At 27.3% G+C, this 22,295-nt stretch overlaps 1 protein-coding gene across 1 annotated transcript in view; it reads left to right on the top strand.

Moving 5' to 3' along the window:
- Positions 1–21,611, top strand: part of LOC107445274 (A disintegrin and metalloproteinase with thrombospondin motifs 9) — a 267,380-nt gene extending 245,769 nt beyond the window's left edge. Inside the window, exons 28-37 of the mRNA XM_087156047.1 lie at positions 1,921–2,085; positions 4,329–4,499; positions 5,898–6,068; positions 7,599–7,805; positions 8,450–8,585; positions 9,737–9,926; positions 11,685–11,815; positions 14,819–15,015; positions 17,454–17,554; positions 21,068–21,611. Coding sequence (XP_087012173.1) covers positions 1,921–2,085; positions 4,329–4,499; positions 5,898–6,068; positions 7,599–7,805; positions 8,450–8,585; positions 9,737–9,926; positions 11,685–11,815; positions 14,819–15,015; positions 17,454–17,552 — 1,467 coding nt within the window. The 3' untranslated portion in view covers positions 17,553–17,554; positions 21,068–21,611. The remainder of the gene's footprint in view (positions 1–1,920; positions 2,086–4,328; positions 4,500–5,897; positions 6,069–7,598; positions 7,806–8,449; positions 8,586–9,736; positions 9,927–11,684; positions 11,816–14,818; positions 15,016–17,453; positions 17,555–21,067) is intronic.
- The last annotated feature ends 684 nt before the right edge of the window (positions 21,612–22,295 follow it).

Raw genomic sequence — 22,295 nt, 5'->3', positions numbered from 1 at the left:
TGGACACAGTACATTCTGAAGCACAAACACAATCCAATCACACGACCAACATTCTGGAATACATTCATTCTTTCTGCAGAACACTTTTCCTTACAGCTTGTATTGAACAACTGATTATTTTTGAATTTATCACTATTTGTATTAAGCTCTGTAGTCATGAAATTTTGGACCAAACCCAGAAAACAAAGATCCCGGATCGAGCATTGGTATAAACTATGGGTCTTTTTGATAGAATTAACCAGCATTAAGAGGAAAACTACAAAACCTCCCATTGTTAGCTAGACTAAGAGGATTTTAACTCAAGCCAGTCGGAACCATTAGCCCTGAAGCAGAAAGTACTCAGAACTGAAATATACATTGCAGAACAAGCATAGTACTTGCAGAACAGCCTATGTTTGGGGATAAACTATTTATGTCTATATCCCTGCTGAACAGTTTATGTTCAAATTGAAGTGAAACTTATATTGCGGTCAATTTGTTTCAAAGTTTTTTTTCCCTTATTAGATGTGTGACGTGTGTTATGTTACAATTTTTTCTGATGTTCTATCATAACTCTATAAAAACAAAATTTTTCAGTCAACATATTAGAAAAAATATCCTTTTTCTTAAATTTTTGTAAAACATTTTTTTGATTATTAAATTTTAGAAAAATATGTATTTAAGTAAATTTTTAAAAAAATGCAAATGATAAGATATGCCATATTGAAATACCTAAAAAAAACTATAATAGTTGTCTAATTTTATTGCAATTAGTCTAAAAATTTCAAGTTATTTTTATTGCTCCTGATATTAATAATGAATGGGGATTTTTTTTCACCATTTTTTAAAGATATTTTGCTGTCAAATGAAACCCTATTATCAAAAAATTATTAAGAGCACTCTTTCTTTTCCATCTTTGATTTTTAAGTTATATTTATTTTATTTTTTTAATTTGTTTTATTTTGAACAAATATATGAAAATTTGCAATTGATAATTCAATTGTTTATGATGCTGTTAATTTGATTAACAGTTAGATTATTTTACCTTATTATTCAAATATCTATCACTAAATTGCTAAGATTTTAAGTAAATTTGACTTTAAAGTTTTCTCCCCTTTAAACAAACTTAATTTCTCAAACATTAAAGACCCTATTATTGATATTAATAGCTGGGATATTTATAAACTTTTATGTCAATGTTGTCTTGCATATCTTGGACAAACTAAACATACGCATATTTGGCTTAAGAAATGCAAAAGATAAGTCCAAAATCAGGATATTATCCACTCTCCTATTGTCCAACATAGTTGGAATTCTAATCACATATTTAAGTTTTTTTCTGCTAAAATCATTCAATATTGCTTTTCATCTACCGAACTTGATTTCTGGAAATCATTCCATATTTTGAAAATTTTTAATAATTTAGTTAATGATCTTTCTAGTATCCCATAATATCCTGATCTTTGGGAAATCTATTCTGATTTAATCTTTTGCTCCCTGGAGTTTCTGCCAAATCCCCTCAAACCTAATTCTTTTCTATTTTTATTATCTTGTTCAATCTCGTATCTTTCTTCTTGTTAATTAAACCACTTTGCGCATGTTTCTTTTTATTTCTCTACAATTATTTGGTGTTTAGACACTGAGGAAGACTTGAGTATGCCCATTTTTCGTTCATTTGTGCTTTATTCGCATTTTTTTTAAAACTTTAATCTACATAGCATGCCTATCCATTTTAGAGATTTGATTATTATGTTTTATTACAATTCCTTTCAAGGAAAGACTGTTTTAGTAGATTAAGAGACATGGAATTTGATATAGCTCTGAAGAAAAAACTTATTGCTTCAACCTTTTGTGGATTTTTATTATGCTTTTAATAAAAAAAAATATGTTTATATAAATTTTAATAATTTATTGTAAAATGTACCTGGCATTTTTTTGAAGTGTTCAGTAAGCTGTGGAAAAGGAATTCAACACCGAAGTACTGTCTGCTTAAATTTACTTGGGCATGAGGAAAGTCCGGATAAATGCCCACATCCTGAGCCTTCACAGACCCAGGAATGCATGGAAGCTGTTTGTTCAAAGTGGCAGTGGTCTGAGTGGACTCAAGTATGAGCATGCTTTTTATAAATGTATTCATAATTGATTTAAAAGAATATTTTAAACAAAATTAGAGCAATTATAATCAGCCGTGATTAGAGCAATTATAATCGGCCACTGAAACATTGTTATTAGTTGACGTAATTTTCTAGTTATAATATTTAAGATTCCTAAGTTCAGTAAAAAAGGTGTTAGAATAGATATGTATGTCTGGTATTACTTATTAAAATGATGTGTTGTAAATACAAAACAATTTAGTTCTTTCATTTTTTTAATCATGTTAATCTTAATTTTAAAATATATTTCAAAGTTATTTTGAAGATATATTTTCATGTGAAAAAATGTTGAATCAATTTCTTATATAGAACATTTTTTGATTTTAAAACTGTAGAAAAGCTCAAGTAATTGTTTATTTTGTTTTGTTTACTTATTTATTCTAACTTAAATTTAATGCAATGAATTATCTTTAGAATAGCAGTAACTTTTTAAAAAACATGCAATCCCTATAAAACTCTTAATTCATTCTTTCAAAAAAAAATATTTTAGACTAAAAGAAGGAAAAAGAAATTAATATATTCTAGTTGATTTTATTAACTTAATTTTAATTGTGTTAAGTTTTAAGAGTATTGAAATAAAGCATATGCATTTATTTAGTTCTACATTTCAGAAATAGGAATAAAATTTTATAAATAGTACATATAAAAATAATTTTCTGCCATAGTAAAATATCTATTTAATCAAAAAATAAAATTTAGAGAAAACATATCAACATTAGTATATATTTAATAAATAATAAAAAATCTGCAGTAGAATCTCTTTTTTTTTTTTGTATAATTTTTTTTAATTCTTTAGCTTTAGTGAAACAAAAACGTCCAGTTTAAATTTTATCTGTTTAATGATATTCGCTGAAATTAGGTGGCTAAATTAAATTATGTTAAAGTATAAATACATAGACTGTGGTGATGATGATGATGGACAGATATATTTCAATGGACTAGATTTTTGAAAGTTTTGATTCATTTTCGACTATATGGAATGCTTAGCCTAAGATTTTTCACTGATTTTAATAAAATTTTTTTCTTTAAAAATGTATAATGCATACATTTTACTATTCTAGAATTATTTTAAAATTATTAAATACATAACATTATTTGAATATTTACTTAAAAAAGAAAATCCTTCAACTCTAGTATTTTTTTAAAGGGCAAAATTAAATTACGCAACTTAAATTTTTGAGCATTAGCACATCGATATTAACGATGATGGATAGATATTTTTTTCATTTGGCTAGACTGATTTGTTGAAAACACTGATTTGTTTTAATGCAATAAAATCATCCACCCTTTATGTATGTACTATTTTGTATATAGAGATTACCTATCCTATCTGCCACCAATTTTAATTAAGTAATTAGGTTGTAATGGAGCATTATTTTAACTTCTCATTTAGTTTTATGTATATAATAGTTTTTGGTGTTAAAGTTTATGGAATATAATAAAATAATATTCTATGAACTTTAACACCACTGATTTTAGTCAAAAAGAAATGCTGATTCGCTGTGAAGGACTACATAATCATTTCTACAGCTATTTTAGTGATAAATAAGCAGTTTGAAGTTAATTTTTCTTACATTTTGCAAAATTTTTCTTACATTTTGCACACACTCTCAAAATTGTAAATTTAATTTACAAAATTTTTACTAATAATATACATAGAATGTTCATACAACATAAGTGGTATCAAAACTAAAGGAGCACTGAAATAGCCTTAGCAGATGGAGGCGGCACGTTTCCCTTCAGCACATCTGAAGTCATAACGAATCAGGGATCAATTTTGACTGCCTGACTTACAGAGGCCTTTTTGGGCATCATAAATGTTTAATAATTAAATAAACATATGGAGAAAAAATAAACAGATTTTCGAATTCAGGAGAGAAATTCCAATAAGTTAGTTCTAATAAAATAAAAAAAATTTAAGAGATGCTGTAATAATCCATTATAAGTTATGTGAATTAAGTGTTATATTATCCTATTTTTATGAAAAAGCTTTAAATAGTTGTATTCAATAATTAAAATATATTCAGAGATAGCTTATTTCCAGATTATAAAATTCCATACTATATTGATTTTTTTTAAAATTATTTAATGATTTTTATGAAACATGTATTCACTTCATACAAATCTTTTTACAACAGAGAAAATGTTACCAATGTTCAAAGTCATGATCATACATTTGATTTTCTTTCTTTCCAGTGCCCTAATAATTGTGAATTTCATGAGCAGTATAGGCAGGCATACTGCGCTAGGGGTGAAAGAATGGTAGATGATAATAATTGTTTTGAGCCCAAACCAGAAACTGATAAAAGGCAGTGCAAAATTTCTCCAGAATGTTCTTTTAAGTGGAGAAAAGGAGTATGGTCTCAGGTAATTAATTCTATAATTTTTATGCACTCCATATTTCAATGATCAGAAAATTATTATCTTTACTTGCTTTGGTATCCAGTCAAAGAAAGAGTGAACTTTGTACTTTTGAATAAAACTAAAAGCACTAACAATACCACATAAGCATTTTGTAGTTTTGGTCCTGTAATGAAGAGCATTTATTTGTATTCAAACACGAAGTAAAAGAAGGAAACAGTAGAAATCACAAGACAATTTACAAAAGTGTCAACCAAAAGGAACGTAAGAAATGTAGACAAAATAATCGAACAAAAAAGGGACTAAGAAACGTGTTAAACAGGGAAGTGTTTTTCTTTTAATTTCTACATCTTGCAACACCTAATGTTCTCACCCTTCCTCATCACACCTGTTTCTAATCTTCCTTTTTTTTTTGTTTATCTTGATCTAGCTTGTTCCTCTCCCCTATATATCTCCCCAACCTTGTTGTAACTCACTCACTCTTGTAATTTGTTCTCTGCTTCCTTCTTTCATTTTGTATTAGAACACTGATGGATAATCTAAATTTAAGAACCAAAACTATTCTATGTTTGTTACTCAGGTTATTTCATGTTATTTATCTTTATTCATATACTTTAATGTGTTTTTTGTATATATTTTTACTTGTAACGACATTAAGTATATTTTTCTTTCTAATTTAATTACAAAACCTTAATAGAAAATGCAATATTGAGAAGATGGTGTTTAATGTATTGTAGTGACAGGTTGCATTTATCAGAAAATTTGACATAACCTTAGTAAGATAGATATGCTTTCTTTTTTGTCAACTACTTGTCAGTATGCTTAAACTTATTTTCTTCATATTCAATAGCATTATCCTTTTATCAGAAGTTAAATTATAATCTTTTGGATCTACATTGCCTATAATGGTTGCATGCAAGGCTTTACAAGGGCCTAGAATGAAATTTATTGTCAGCCCCTTCTTTAAAACACAAAGAGCCGCGTTTTCATATTTTGTAGAATCTTTAAAGACCTTTTATTCAAAACTAACTTTTATATAGATATGAAGGAATTATTGACAATTTTCTTTTAAAAAACTAATTAAAATACAATAATAATGAACATTACATCTTTTGTAGGGAATTTTAACCAGACTCTCAAAAGTCCTTGTCTTTCCATTCCCTTTAGTATTAGCTTGACAACATATTGAGACAAAACATATTTTAGCTCAAGAATTTTTCATTTTAAGTTATGGAATTTGGTTTTTCGATAAATTTTGCTAAAGAATCTTAAAGCGTAATCTTATGTACAGATTGAATTATCCTCAAAAATGTGCACTAAATCTTAATCCTGGTATACAACTGTTTATTTTCTGATAAAAGCTATTAATTTTAACACATTTTAATACCTAAAATTTATTTGCAGTGTCATGCTTCTTGTGGTTTAACATTTAAAAATAGAGAAGTTGTTTGTGTTGATCATGACAATAATCGTGTTCCTGAGGAATTCTGTTCTTCGCAAGATAAACCAAAGAAAAGAAGAAAATGCAAGTTAAGACCTTGTCCATATTCTTGGATAACAGGACAATGGTCTGAAGTAAGATTTTCTTTTAAAATAATAAATTAAATCCTTTAATACTTGAGAGCAGTGTCCTTATGTAGGATCTTAAAATACTCTTTTCTCATAAATCTGTTTTTAAAATGTTCTAGTGTTCTTGAAAAGAGAGCTTATTATTGCTTTCTAATTTGTTTTACAACAAACTTTTAGGTTAATGGAATGTTTTTGTTTCGAACGTCTTGAAAAAAGATAGTTATTTCCTGCTGTGACATGGTTGATAATGTTAAGAATTTAAGTTCTTAAAACTTTTTTGCACTACCTCTAATTTTAACCTCTAAAACCTTCAACTCTGAAATTCATCGTCATCTAAAATTTTTTTATATTAGATTGTGCGGTGCGCAAAAAAATAATGTGAATGCCTTTAATAATGTATGATTTAATGATTGGATTTTAATGAATTTAGACTCAATTTTTTAATGGTTTGAAACTGACAATAAATATACCAAATAAAAAAAAAGCATAAATATGCTTCGAAGATTTCTAACATGATCCAATAGGTGGACTCTTGTTTTTATAAATAACTCGTATGAATTCTTCTTCTCTTTATTAAAATTTTTTAATATTTTAGGAAAGGAATGCAAGGAAATATGTACAGTGCGCAAAATAAAAAGTTAACCCTCTAACTTTTGATCTAATGATTGCATTTTCCTCTACTTGGACTCAATTTAAATTTTTAAGAGCATAACTTTAAATATATAAATTAATTAACATAGGCAATAATTTAAGTTACAAAATCAGACACAAAAATATACTTTATCTGAATAAGCATACCGTTTTCAAATGCATTTGAATTCCTCTCTTTCGAAATATGGAGGGGTAGCCGCAATTTGGAAAATATGGTTCCGAGAGTGTGGGTAGAAGAGCAGTTGAAAGTTTAAGCTCTTCTCTCTATGATGATGATTTTGCATTTTGATAATTTTGCTATATCTTGAACTTTTTAAGCACTCAACAAAAATGTATTATTCGAAGATAAATCAACATAATTTTATAATAATTAGATTATTATTTTATTGAATAATAGTCAAAAGTTTTGAATTGTAAGGTATACAAGTTTTTACATTGCATTAAAGTATTTAGTTTTAAATGCAAAGTTTGAATGATTGATCAAATGGTTGTGTTATAGTAGGTGAAAATTCAATTATAATTTTAAAAGTTATTAACAGTGTCCACTTTTTTTTGCATACTGTGTATATAGACGACAAAGTGGTGATGCAAGTTCCTAGTTAGGAATTCATGGCAGTGATTTTTTTAAAACAGTTCTATTGCTTAAACTTATTGTTAAACTGAATATTTTGCTATACATTTCAACCACTTTAATTAAAGCTTCAATGTAAGCTTTAAATAAAAGTTAATTTATTTAAAGATTACACATTTGCGAAGGATTTAAGAGTTTGAAATATATATATTTCAAACTCTGCTATCAAACACAATACAGGCTATTTATAAAAGTATCATTACTGGCTATAAATATAATATTTTAGTCCTTATAAAAATCTTTCTTTGCTTTAGTGTTCGAAATCTTGTGATGAGGGCTACAAAACACGTAAAGTTGCATGTCATGCTGTGAATGCCTATGGTTGGCTTGAGTCAGAAGAAATGGACGAAATGAAATCAAGACGCTTCTGTGGTTCTTTAAGAAAACCTAAAAGTTTTGAAAAATGTAACTTTGGAAATTGCTCAAGTGGGTTTATATGGAAACCTGAAGAATGGAAACAAGTAAACTTTATTATAGATTTTTTATTGATTACTACTTTGTGATTACTATAATTTTCAATTGCAATACAAATCTGCTAATAAATTATGTAAGGGCATATTCTTCAACTACTGCGGAATTTCCATAGTTATGGAAAATCATTTTTTCTGGTGATAAAAGGGTAATATATTGATATTTTAATGAGTTAAAATAAAAAGAGTTGCAGATCTCCACTTATAAATAATTTAAACAGATGTATTAAATGTCATAATAAGAGTTAGTTATGTTTAAAAGACTTGATAAAAGTAAAACGATTTTATTTTGTTTCAAAAATTTTAGTTTTTGTTCACAACTAGTGATAATATATTTTGCATGAAACTCAAGTATTGGAAGATATATAATAAGATTGCAATAGAATTATGAATTATAAAAAATAAATTTCTAAAAAATTATAAGGATCTATTAATAATTGTAAATGTTGAAGAGTTTGATTAAGATATTTTGATTCTAGTAGTTTTCTAATTACATATAACAGTTAGTAGTACATATAACATTGATGCAACCTTACTGAACTATTTTATAATGATTGTGCATTATAATGGTATACCATTATAATAAATAGTGTACCATTTTTACTCTTTAACCTTCAAACTTTTTTCTCTTTTAGTGTGAAGGTCATTGTGGAGATGCTAAAGAAAAAAGAAAATTAAGGTGCTTTGATTTACAAGGCAAAAGAGTGCCGAATTATAAATGTGATGCTGCCCTTAAGCCTAAAAAGAAAAGACGTTGTTCTCTTCCAAAATGTAAGTCATTATAATTTAACCTTTTTTTGTGTTTTAAAAGTTTTACCTCTGAAAAATCTGAAATAAAAGGTTAATGGTTACTCTGAATTAAGGGTTTGCAATGCATGGTTTGCAGGTCTCTAGTGGTCTGCCAAGCTATCTCATTTAGCTAAAAATAAGTACTTAATGAAAAAAATGTAACTACTGTAAAATGGCAGTTATTTCAGATAACTAAACATTTAAAGATTGTGACTTATTAAAAAAAATCAAGTCATTTGACTGCTAAGCAAGGAAGAATCTGACTCGAAGCTAATATAAAGCAAATGTCTTGAAATTTTTACATTAAATGATTTTTATTTTAAATTTATGTCCCAAAAAGGGGATAGGAAAATGAATAGGCATGCCTTGGCCTCTGACCTTGGCAGTACTTATTATTATTCAGTGTCAGCCTTATGTAGTAGTGATTTGCTAGATTTAATAGCATTTTGTTTTATACTCTCTTAAATATTAATTGTTAACTTGTATCTTAAATATTATTTACTGAACTTTTTGACTTCATTTTTGGCAAGATTCTAGGAAATATTTATTAAGAACTGTTACCCTGCATAAGTATAACCATATTTAATCTGTCTCAGAAAGTAAAAATGTAAGAAATAATTTAGTTCTAATTTAAGGTTTTACAATCGACAAACAGGTTAAAAATTTAACATTTCAGCAACATATTTTATAATTAAGTGTAAAGTTTCCTCCAGTAAATGAGTTTTTGCTATATCTTGTAAATGTTTAGTCATCGTGATTTCCCCAATTTGTTAACATGGCTCTCAGGAAAAAGAGATTGAAAACTCTCTACTGCAAAGGGAACTTTTTATAATTCAAGTGTTAGAGTTTAATGTTAAAAGTAAAATTTTATTTACATTTCTGTAAATTTAATATATGTTCAGTGAAAACTAGCACTGTTATTTACGTAGACCAAAACTAAATAGATATCTGAGTTAAATAAGCAAGTTGTATTTTTACACGCAGTTATCTAAATTTATTTTAAAGTAATTATTCTTCAGAAAATATTTAAGCTATTCATATATATATTATCATTTCATTTGTATTAATGTTCAATTAATGAGTACCAATTAATAAATAACAATTAATGTAAAAATAACATGTCTTATATATAGGTACACCAAAAAGTTGTCGAGATATTTATCACTTACAAAGGAAAACAAGTGATGGAAATTATGAAATACATATAAAAGGAAAACCAGTTACATTGTACTGTCATGCTATGAGTACAGGAAATCCTCAAGAATATATTGCTCTTAAGGATCATAATTATGCTGTTATTTATTCTACAGAGCTTGGAAATAAGTAAGTTTTATAATATTATGCTGATTAATATTTTATATATGGTGTAATATGAATTATATTAAAATTTTGAGCTTTCTATATTGTTTTTTTTTCGGAAATTTTAGTACATTTTATGTGAAAATAATCATAATAAAAATAAAATGTTAATTAATGTATAATACATTATAATTTTTATTTTAATTTAACCTCTTTAGGCAATGAGTCATTTTTCTATTTGTCTATGAGTAATTCTATTTATTTTGGTTTAACATAAAAAAAATTCAAATAACTTCAATTTAAAAGAATATCTGAATAAAGTATCATGGATTGAAAAGTTTTGGGAGTGAAGATATTCTGAGTTATCAAAACTTCGGTTGATGGGAAATTTAATTACTCAATTTTCAAAGTCCTAAGTTGTGGTCATTTTTTATTATACTAAAAACTTTCAAGATGAATTATGTAAATATTTTTTGGGTTATTGAAAAACTACATTTTGAAGAATAGATAAAGTATTTAATTATGTTTAGATTTTTAGTCTAGATTTAAAATTGCCTTGAGTTATCCAAAAATTAAGTTAGTGATATTTATATTATAGAAGTTTGGCTGCATGAGCTTATTATAATGTGCCTTTGAAGTTAAATCTGTTAAACTCTGGTTTGTCTATCCATAAACAAATATCCAATATTTCATTGAAAATTAATATGTAGTGTTTAATAAAGAGTAGTGTCTAAAAAAAAGGGCTAAGACTGAACTGCATCAGGATAAATATTAATTCCAATGATTATTCATAAAAAAAATCTACTTTATAATCATAGCTCATTTGCTTTCTCCTTAAGAAAATTTTTTAAAGCATTAAATAAAACAATTACTTTTAGCAATTAAATTTATTATTCATATTTATATTCTGAAGTGTATCTTCAAAACAGAAATCAGTTGTTTGTATTGATATGGTCTCACTGATAATTTTACTGCCAAAAAAGAATGAATTTCCTTAAAATGAATCATTTTTTAAAAAAGATTAAATAGAAATCCTAATTTACTTGAAATACTAAAACTTAATTAAGTTGTAATCTTTTTTAGTTATCTTAGCTTTTTTTTATTTGATTTTAAAGTTAAATTTTTGATGCATTTAAAATTATTGATATTGCTTTTGTAAGGTTAAACTTAAGCTAACAGCTTAGCACTAGCTTGGACGAGACACCTCTTAAAAAAAGCGCTGTTTAGTTTTAAATGGCAAAAATAATTTTTTAATTGTTAGTTTAACTTCTTATAAACTAAGTTGGGTGGCTTTCCTACAAAAAAAAACGTTCTAGATCAGTCAGCAGAAGTGTAATGCAAATCAATGGAGATAAGTGCTATTTCAAGTTAAATTTGCATACAATTTTATCCAAAATTGTAATGCTTTATTATTTTATAAATGTACTATAGGAAACATCTGCTCAATTAACATCACCTGAAATCTTTGGTCATTTTCTTTATTTTATATATACATTAATATTGTGAATAAATGAACAAATTAGTGAATCAGCTAATTAAAGAACAAACAAATTAAGGAATAAGCAAATAAATGAATCCATATGTCAGTGAATCAGGAAATAAATCTATGTTAGAATTAATTAGTATATCAACAAAGTTATGGGCAAAATAATGAGAGAATCAAGTTGTTAGTGAATCAATGAAAATGAAGAAAAACTGCTTTATATTGATTTAATGCTTGGGATAAAATAATAAATAATTTAAATTTGCAAAATTTATTGTAAATAAGCTATTTCTTTTTAGCTTCAGGTCAGACACTTCTGAAAGTTGTTTTTCTAATGATGTGCTTCATGGTTGTGACTGCAATAGGAATGATTTTGGTTATACCATTTTTTATAAAATAGCTTTAAACATCACAGCACTTCAAATAATATGTAAGTATTATTTAAAGTTTTTGTATTTTTTTGAGAAAATATTGCCTTTGAAAATATCTAACTTAAAGGAAAATTTAGATTTTGAAAAAATAATCAGTAATTACATCCTAATTGGCCATTATATTTAAATAACTAATTTATAAATGCTTTTTTTATCAAAGGTTAAATCATAATCTAATGTAAACTACAAAAATATGCCTTAAATGATATTTATTTATTTCAAAAAAGAGAACACTTGTAAAAATTCCAAAACATTTCAAACTCATATCTAGTTTAAATTATAACTAGAATACTCTTAAGTGTTTCTAAGTGAAAACCAGTTTCCATTGAATCTCAAAGTAAAAATTGATCATTATAATCATATTTTTATAAGCCTGAAATTTTCTAGCTGAACTCATTTTAACTGATCTTTTACATTTATAAAAATTTCACTAATAAAGTAGAAGTCATGCATAGCAACTGAAATCTAAATTAAAAAGAATATTAGTACCTTTATTTTTTGTAATCAAAATGACCTTAGTCTCCCATGAAGAAATCACTTTGGATTTTATGATATTAAGAAAAAAGTAAAATATAATTGGTTGCATAATGTATAAATGTGCAAGAGTAGAACTTAACTTAAAAATGTATACATAATATTTTGATAAACACTGGAAAAGAAATATAACCCATAACCGAAAAGTATACACATTAAAATGTGAACTAGTAATTCACTTGTTAAATCAAGAAGTTGAACCCAATTATAATAAGGCAAAAGATGATTTAGGAAATGTTTAAAAGTGTCTTACTGTTTGTTCTTTACATGGAAGATGGAAAAAAACTAATTTTTGTGGGGTTTTTTTCTGTCATAGTGAAACAAAACACATGACATAGCCATACATTACCAATAACACCTTTTGATTCCAGAAAAGATTTCAATTTCTCTGTGAAAGGTGTTGGTGGTTCAGTTGTACTGATAAAATAAATGCAACAATAAATGTGAAAAATAGATCACAAATAATCTACAAGTGTTCAGACAGAAACATGCACCCAGGTGGTGGAATCTATTCAATAGTTTACAGAGGGAAATATTCTCTTTATCATTACAATAACCATCTTAAATATCATATACATTACAGTGTCCTAAACTGGTTGAGCTACTGATTACAAGACAGATAAAGAACCTCACACTTTAACTCCTTATTACTTATCTACTTACTATTATTGAACAATTTAAAATAAATGTAGTCTTACAACCCTTTTGAAAGGAAAGAAATTTCCAGAAACTGTCAGGTGCTTTTTTTCTGAGAGCTTTATACCCGTATGCAACTGAAACTCTCTTCTTCAATTTTATTTCTAGCAACCGGTTTGATTGCTGTTCGAAAGTGACCACCAGTTTCCTAACTGTAGCATTAAATCACTCTCGAAGTAAAAAAGCTGTCCATCAAAGAAACTTATCTTTTTCGACAGGTCATGACGTGTGCTGTATTTGTCCTCGATGTGTGTTGTATTGCCAGTGAAAAAATTCATATGTGTTTTCTCAACTATAAGCTAGAAGAGATTTTTTAAAGTGACTTTTGAATTGTCATCTGCTCACCTAGTTTGGATCTTATCATAGATTTGTGTGTCCTGTAATCTTTTGAAATATTACTTAAACTCTTTAAAAGCATTACAACCATTAACAGCATTTTTTAAAAAAATGTTTTTCAAAATAGAATTAATAAAGTTTGTTTGAAAAATTTTGGGTGCAATGATGAAGGTTTTTATTTTTAAAATATGATAAAAGTACTTTTTACATTCGTCTTAGGTAATAATTTGTAATTTTCAATCATTTTTTACAAATTCAAAATATTTATGCTTACTAAAACACATATATCTAATCAGATCAGAAAATGTTAGTCTGTATCAAGAACTGTAAAGACATAATATAATTGAAATTACCATGTAAAAATTGATAATTAATCAAATATTAGCAATCGGTTTTTATCAGTGATAAATAACAAATTTGAATTAAAAGTGGCTATTCATCAAGATGGAATCATAGTTTTGGATTTCAATCCCAAAATTACTTTATAAATGCAAATAGGTAATTTGTAATATTTGCATCTCTTAATTAAACTTAGTATGCCATTGTAGAATCAGCATATTATTTACATAAAATTATCTAGGATAAATAAAATAAAATATCTTTTAATCATAAAATTATCTTTTTATATTCCCTATCTCTCTGATTTCTCTTCACCACCACCATTAAACGGAGGGTTTTTGCTTTGTGATTGATCAGAAATAGTTTTATCAAACTTAGCTTTCAAAGTCAAGTTAACCTGCTGCCATCTGTGAAAAACACTTGAATTGTTTAAGTTGAATCAGAAAACTGAAATGTTTTGTGAAAAAATTAAGCAAAAATCACTAGTTTGAATAAATTTTGTTTCAGTTGCATGAGGCTGTTAATAAAGCAATTTTCATGAAATCTGTGACACAGTTTTCTTTAGATCAAGTTATGCTTATAGCATCATAGTTTTTTCTTTCTATGTTTTTTAATATTAAAACCATCTTTGAAAAATTCTATTCAATATAACCCGGATCCTTATAAACTAGAGTTTTACTATATATTTTTAAATTTATTTGAAAATACAATATTTAGCACAATTGGTTTCAGAATTTTACTTGAAAGGGTGTTCAAATCCAATATCAGATCCCTTTGTATATTGCTTCTCATTTATAACTAATACTCAAGATAAAACTTTGAATTCCAACAAATTGATGGCATTTCTAGTTCGATTTTTCAAAAAATTTAAAACCATGTAAAGTATTTTTTTTATGAATGCTATTTATTCAATTGTTTTGAATAAATTTTTCAATATATCAAATAAGGTATTTTGAACATAAATTGTTTAATTAGATGTTTAATCTAACATCACTGTCAGTGGTGAATCACAGTTGTTAATCATTTAAAATTATTATTTAATTATTGATGACTTCAGTTTTTAGTTATTGATGACCAAATGTACTGTTTTATTTCAGCTGATGATTACACATTTAGTACTACATATTATGGTCGACCTGTGCCATATGGAACTGCTGGTGACTGTTTAAGGAAACCAAAATGTCCTCAAGGGATATTTTTTATTTCTTTGCAAGGTACAGATTTTAGGATAGCTCGACAGACTCAATGGATACCAAGGTCGGGTATGGCAGAGATTACCTTGCAAAGAATAAGAGTAAGTAAAAATCATGTTTATTCTCTGTTAAAGCTCTGTAATTTTGCAGGGATTTTAAACATCAAATTTTTGCATGGGTGGTGTATTTAGTAGTTTTTAAAGTTGAACATTGCATTTTAAATTACATTATCACCCTCTCTCTAAAGAATATACAATACAGGCCAAAATCAGGGGGCAAAATGGTAATAGCAAGATATTGTAATGTATACTTTTTCCACTACAGGCACTGTAAAAAAATGCTCCCCTGGCTTTTTCCAGAATCAAGTTTTTCTTACAATTATCTCGAAAAAAATTATTCTCCCTCTCTTTTAATAAGAGTTCCATATATAAATAGTTGCTGAAAAAAAAAACAATTAAAGAAATATGCAAGTCACTGTCAAAAATTAAGAAAGGTGTGATTGCAAAGAAATGCTTTGGAAATTCTTACACTTTAATAATCTTGAAAGTCACGTTTATTCCATCTTTCAGATGAAAATCAGCATTATTGTTTTCACATCAGAAAATGTGTACTTCTTTAAAATTTGTTTTAATGATTCTTATCTTTTTAATAATTTTATTCATGCAAAATTTGGTATTTTAATTTAGAGTAAAGAAATGTGTTGCCTTCACTATTGTTCTAATGTTTCAATTTTAAAAATAAAGCTACCATTATTTTTTTAAAGCTATATCGTTTATTTTATTGAATATTTAATATTTATTTTAATGGTTTTAACTGTTGCATGATTTATAATTGGATATTAGTGACGTTAGATCCATGATTATTCAGTCCAATAAAATATTTTATGCAATGATATACTGCATCCATATTATTAAATTTTGTTGCTGCTGCTTAGTATATTGTAGGGCTCAAAATAGGGTAGATATTATGTACCGTATTTTTCGGCGAAAGCGCCGCACCTCGATAAAAATGAAATTTTTTAAAAAAAGTTATAGTAAGCGCCGCAATAGTGCTAAGCCGCGCATATCAGCATCCTTTTAGAAGAGACCTTTAAATTACCATTTAGAGTATCTGTATAATAAAAAATTAAATTTTTTTATGCATTTCATATCTTTTTATTTTGAATTTTATTCTGTTGAAATAACTTACTTTATTTTATCTTTTAAAAATAAAAAAGAAGCTTGAAGAAAAAAAAAATCTGTATCAAAGGAAACATCTGTTTCTAAAGCAGTTTAAAATAAAGTGAGAAGAAAAAACACCAGCATTTCCAATGAACAAAATAAAGAAATGGAAGTTGGAAAAAACTGATCAATCAATCTTGACAGCTGTGCTTTACTGATTTGCCCCCGAATTTCCCTCCTCTGTTTGACCATAAATTGGCCACACCCAGTTGACATTGAAACTACCACATGGACAATAAAATGAATTTATCCCTTTTTGCGATTTTTTATTCGATTCATTAATTTTTTTTATTTTGCCACTTTGTATTTTTTCTTGTTAATTGTTGCTTGCTTGCTTTTTTTAATCGTTATTAGTTTTTAGCTTGTTTTTTGTTGTTATTCATTGTTAGTTTCTTAGCATTTAGTTTAAAAAAAAATTTTTTTGTAGTTCCCTGTTAGCTTTTTTTTTTTTTCTTGCGAGGTAAGCGTCTTTTGTTAAAACAAAATGTTATCTAAGAGAAAAAACGAGAACTATGATCTCGCTCCAAAGAAGAAACGATTATTTCTTCCTCATAGGATTCTGATTATTTCTTCTTGATTATATTATATAGATTATTATTTTGATTAGTAAAATTTCTCTTATGATGGGCCAGTTTTAAATTCACCCCATCATAATCTATGATCGAAACTTGACTAAATTTATTGGCTTTTCTGAAATTAAAAGTGGAATTGAATTATAGTAATATTTGGGGGCCATATTGGAATTTCCGAAAGAGATCCGAAGTTCGGCATTTCGTCAGTCCCGTGAGTGTCGGATTTAGGGTCCTATTCTTCCTTTTCTGTTTGCTTAAATTACAATTGCTGAGGTGCTAAATAGATTTCTAGCTTGCGATTTTTCCTTAAGCTGGGGTGGATACAAGATGCATACCTTTTAAATTTTCTCCTTATGCGATGTTTTTTTAAAATTATTATTTCGTTTATTATTTTCTTACAGGCTGCTCCCGAAAGTTTGCTAAGAATTGGCGATGTTCTGCAGCAGATCGCGATACGGGCGAATATTTCGTCGACTTCGTTATTAATTTTTTTTAATAATCTTTCTCTCAGAAAATTATTTCTTAAATAACTTTCCTTGACAAATTTTTTTGCTACAAAAAAAAATTTCGTCGGAAGCGCCGCTCCATCGGAAGCACCGCATGTAGGAAAAAAACAACTTTTTTTTCCATAGCGCCGCGGCTCTTCCGCCGAAAAATACGGTATGTTATTACATACGCATATATTAGTGTACATGTGTTGATTGCTGTTAAATATACATAATGTCATTATTATTTAAAAAATTTCAGAATGATCAAGTTATAAAAGGAAAATGTGGCGGCTACTGTGATTTATGCATGCCAGATCCTAGGAATGGGCTTGTTGTTGACATTGTGTTTCCTTCGTGATGGTAATATTTAAAAAATATTCTAACAATTTAATTTAAAGACAATTTTCTTGTTTTAAGTTTTGTTTACATGTCTTGAGGCTTAATTAATTTTAATGTTAAAGATATTGAAAATGAATTTTATTGAAAACAAACAAAATCGATATTTTTTAATGGGTTAAATAGAATGAATATGAATGAAACTTTGTAAGATTGCGAAAATATTATTGGATTATCAACATATGCATGAACATTTTTATAGACATAGGGGTCTATCTCCAGAATGTGTAAAATTTGTACATATGCCTTTATTCAATTTATTTATTTTTTAAAAAACTACTATAGTTGTTTAGTGACACATTTTAAAGGAAATTAATACATTGTGTCATAAATATTATGAATAAAAGTTCAATTTGAATGCATAAAATTTCACTTCTGTCCCTTGATCCTAATCTTATGGTCAGATATGCAAAGTAAATTTTCAGTATAAATATACAGCATGACAGATATCATGTACTGTATTTGTGACTGTATATAGAAGATTACTATAAATATTATAATATATTTTTCATTAGAATTTTTATAATTTTACAATTCATCAGATAAAGATTGTCCCTTAGTTTACTTATCACTCTGTCCTTTATTATCAATTCTCCTATATATAAAACTCACCTCTAAAAGACCACTTACTTGAATGACACTGGAATGAATCATTTGTATGAATACTTATTTTTAACTAATAGGAGAAATGTATTAAATTTTCAGACTGTAAATTTATGATTTTTGCTATAGACCCTACCATTAATTTTTCAATACTTCAGAATTTTTAAAAAGCTATTTCTTTTTTAAAACCCCAAATAAGCCATTTTCTTATTTATCAAAAAATAAAAAAATAGATATCTTAATGTTAGATATCTTATGTAAATAGATTAGGAATTTTTTCTAATTTGATACCTAATTTTTGCATCAACTATCTAATTTTTAGTTCATTTCTTACATTAACAGCTAGTATTTTTAAGCATTTTAAATAGCATTTTAGTTTTTTTAAATTCACTCAAATGCTGTTAAGCACTTTATCTTCCTGAGATGCAAGCTTTAAATAATGGCAGAAAATTAATTTTTGCAGCAAAATATCAAAATATGTAGCTTAGAAGAAATGCCATAAATATTTTCTAATAACTAAATTATTGAAATTTAAGTTTATTTTAGTTAATTTTAATTTTTTAATAAAAATGTATTAAGTTTAATTTTTTGCATAGAATAGGATTAGTATTTCTTCTCATGGAACTGTCCAAAAGGTTACTTGAATCAAATTGGTTAGAGTTCTTATAATTTTTCAGTGTAAATAAAAGCTCTGACCTATTAAAATTAATTAAGTAATATTTTTACATAGTTTCGTAAAGGTACAAAAACAGAGAAATCTTAGAATATATTTTTCAGTTATAAATAGGCTATGGTGGTTTCACATTCAGAGTTATTTCTTTGGGATAAAGGTACAGAAATATTAAACTTTGGTGTCTTTCTTATTTCTGCAGAGAATTATTCTCATTTTCTAGATTGTTTTGATATTATATTTTCTATGTATTACAGCAGGTTCTATTGTATTTTAAACACGCACTTGATAAAGTTATCCATACTTTCTAACGACCTTGCGCCACTAAACCCTACATTCAATTCAATTCCATACTTTCTAACAACTACATGCTCCCATACAACCACACTTAATGAGTTATGAAACTTTAGTTAAAGCAAGAATTAAACCATTATAATGGATTCAAGACCAATAGTCAATCTTCTATCCCTACGGTCCTGCAGGGATTATAATGCAAATTCATTATTGAATTTGGTCCCGCAGTGGACTGATCGTGAAGACACGGTTCCCAGCAGATCACCGAAGTCAAGCATCACTGGCTGCGGTCAGTGTGAGTGTGGGTGACCACTTGGATTAGTCTGCGTAGGGACCGAGGGTGTGCGATATTGGTCCTCTTTAAACTGTGCTACCGTAAAGTGCTCGACTTCGCGCGCAGGTCGTCGGGCTACCAAAGTGGGGGTGCCATCCCCTCCGCAGAGGATCAAAATTGTGATGGCATGTCTTCGGATCATCCTCCGGGATGTTTCCCAGACCGTCGCCAATAGCCCAATGTGCAGCTCTAGTGCGACGTAAATTAACAACAACATTATTGAATTTGATTATAAATACTGTGCTTTGCAGCTTCTGCTGGGGGTGATAAGAACAAAATATGGGATTTTGTATCAGAGGGCTGATTTCTCAGATGAATATCACCACTGATCCAATGATAATTGCATAGCACAGCCGTATATGCCAAGAATAACTTTCCCCATTGTTTTTTATTTCTCCTTGAGTAGCATTTTGATTTCTAAAGACATCAATGACTTCAATTACAAAAGCATAGAAAAAGCATAAGATTTTTTCAAGCGTTGTCTGCGCAAAAAATTTATCCCATATCCCACTGCACTTCTGGAATCGTAAAGCTAATCTGATAATTCTCTACTTCCTGATTTTAGAATATACATTTTAGGTGATGAAATTTCATTAGAATAAATTGATAGAGATATCATGGAGAGAATTGATAGAGATAACACCAACAAATAAACATCCTCCCCAACAACTGCAACAGATTTCTTCTCCTTTGCCATCAGGTTTATTGCTATTAGAATGTCAGCATTTTCTTTGGCCTGCTTTTCAGAAATACTAGCAGATAAAAATGTTTCATAAGCATTTTAATCAAGTTTTTCACATTATTAGAGATGGACAAAATTACTGTTGTAGTTACTGCAAGGTCTTTAATGTAAATGAGTATAAACATGCTTTTTTTCCTTAATGAATGCATATAAGATTTATTAATATCTGCACATGCTCTCATTATATGACTTTTCTTCATAGTCATCAAACACAATAGTGGCAGAAGCACCATATTTTGCTATAACATAAGTAACATAACTTTCTGAAATTGTAGAAAAACTGTCTCTTATGTTTAATGTTATTCAGTTATTACTTCACGTTGTTATAAAAATATTACTTTAGAAATATTATTTCAGTGCTATAGTAATTTTTCTTATACTCGTAATTCTTTGTTTTTTAACTTTGCAATCATGTTGTACATAGATATTTTGCAGTAAATTTTCTTTAGTTATCAAATACGCCATCAAGAATTTTCTTTCTTGAATAAAAAAAGAAGTTATAGGTAAAAGAAAACTAATTTTTCTATTAAAAAAAACTCATTTTTTGGAGAAAAATTTGGTCTCAAAACACGGATTTGTATTTAGTACCCCAAAGAAACATAAATATAAAAAATATAAACTGCAACAATTTTACGATTTAACTTCTCTTATTGATCCCTATAGCTGGTACTAAATTATAATTTTTTAAAATTTATTTAAGTTATAAATCTTGAAAATTAGCTGTGGTAAGCAAGAAAAAGTGAGTAGACTCATATAGTCTTTTTGGTGAGTCACCGTTAATTTTAGCAATTCCCTGCTATGTTTACTATTTATAATAATTTTTTATTATTTCAGGTAAAGGATCTGATTACTTCCCATCAGTATTTTCATAGACTGAATCAATCATTTCTACATTCATTGTAAATATACATGAAGTTCCATCCATGATCTAGTGAACAGTCTGTTTTAAAAACATGTGATTCATTTTGTTTTGTCATATCAGGACTTAAACTCTATATTTGTTTTCAATTGTTTTGTGCTATCAAAAAGGTTGACGTTCACAGCTTACATTTCCGAATTGTGATGTTATTTAGTATACTATCACTTATCCTGAATCTCGTTTTTCTTTATTTTTGTTAAATCTTTTAATTGCAACATTATTCATAAATTATTACTGCATTATCATTGCTTTAAATGTTGATTTGTTAAAATTTTTCTTGTTTCACTACGAAATATAACGCTGTAATCTGTTGGTGCACAGTAATTTACTATTTTTATATCATTTCATATTTTTGCCATTTTGTTCAGTCATGGGTGGGATTAAATTTGTGCAAGACAAGATATACTGACAAACATTTTCTTGATATTTTAAGAAAAAAACTAAAGAATGAAATAAAAATATTTATTTACTTAGGAATTAAATAAAGATCTGTAAATTTTAAAATAACTGAGGTTTAAATCTAGATCATACAATTCTTATATTAAAATAAAATTCTTCTTAATATTAAAAAAATATTTTAATCCTTAACCAGTAACCCTTGCCAATGCATATCAGCTGAACCTTATCACTGATTAAGTTAAACTGAAAAACATTATTTTACTAATATTGAGAAAAAGAACTTGTTAAAAGATTATTCAATATTTTAGTGGTCTGATTTATTTTGAAGGAAATTAGTTGTAAAATTTCCAGTTTATTTTATTTATAAGCATTGGTGTTTTAGTTTTAAAACCTGGAATAAGACTAACTTTTAGTAATTAAACATTACTTAAAAGTTATTTTAATCTTGAAAGCCTTTGACATCTTATTTCTATCATTTTTCTCATGTTAACTATTTTACACATTCGTGGTGAAACAATTTTGTGTTATTTATTTGGTAAATACCTTCTTTTAAATGGTAATTGTTATTTCATTGTTTTGTTTAAGGTATTTTAACTGTATATTAATTCATTTTAAGTGAATGCTAATGGTTTGAATGTGTCTTATATTTATTTCATATCAATGCATGAATTTATAATGTGTATATAATTCATTTGTTGTGTTAAAAATATTGCTCGCATTTGTGCTTTTTCTAATGATGTCTAC

This window comes from Parasteatoda tepidariorum, chromosome 12 (genome assembly GCF_982258835.1).
Source record: "Parasteatoda tepidariorum strain Cologne lab strain chromosome 12, Ptep-v5.0, whole genome shotgun sequence".
NCBI classification, from domain to species: domain Eukaryota; kingdom Metazoa; phylum Arthropoda; class Arachnida; order Araneae; family Theridiidae; genus Parasteatoda; species Parasteatoda tepidariorum.
The sequence above is the reverse complement of the archived record's forward strand: the minus strand, read 5'-3'. Positions and strand labels throughout refer to the sequence as shown.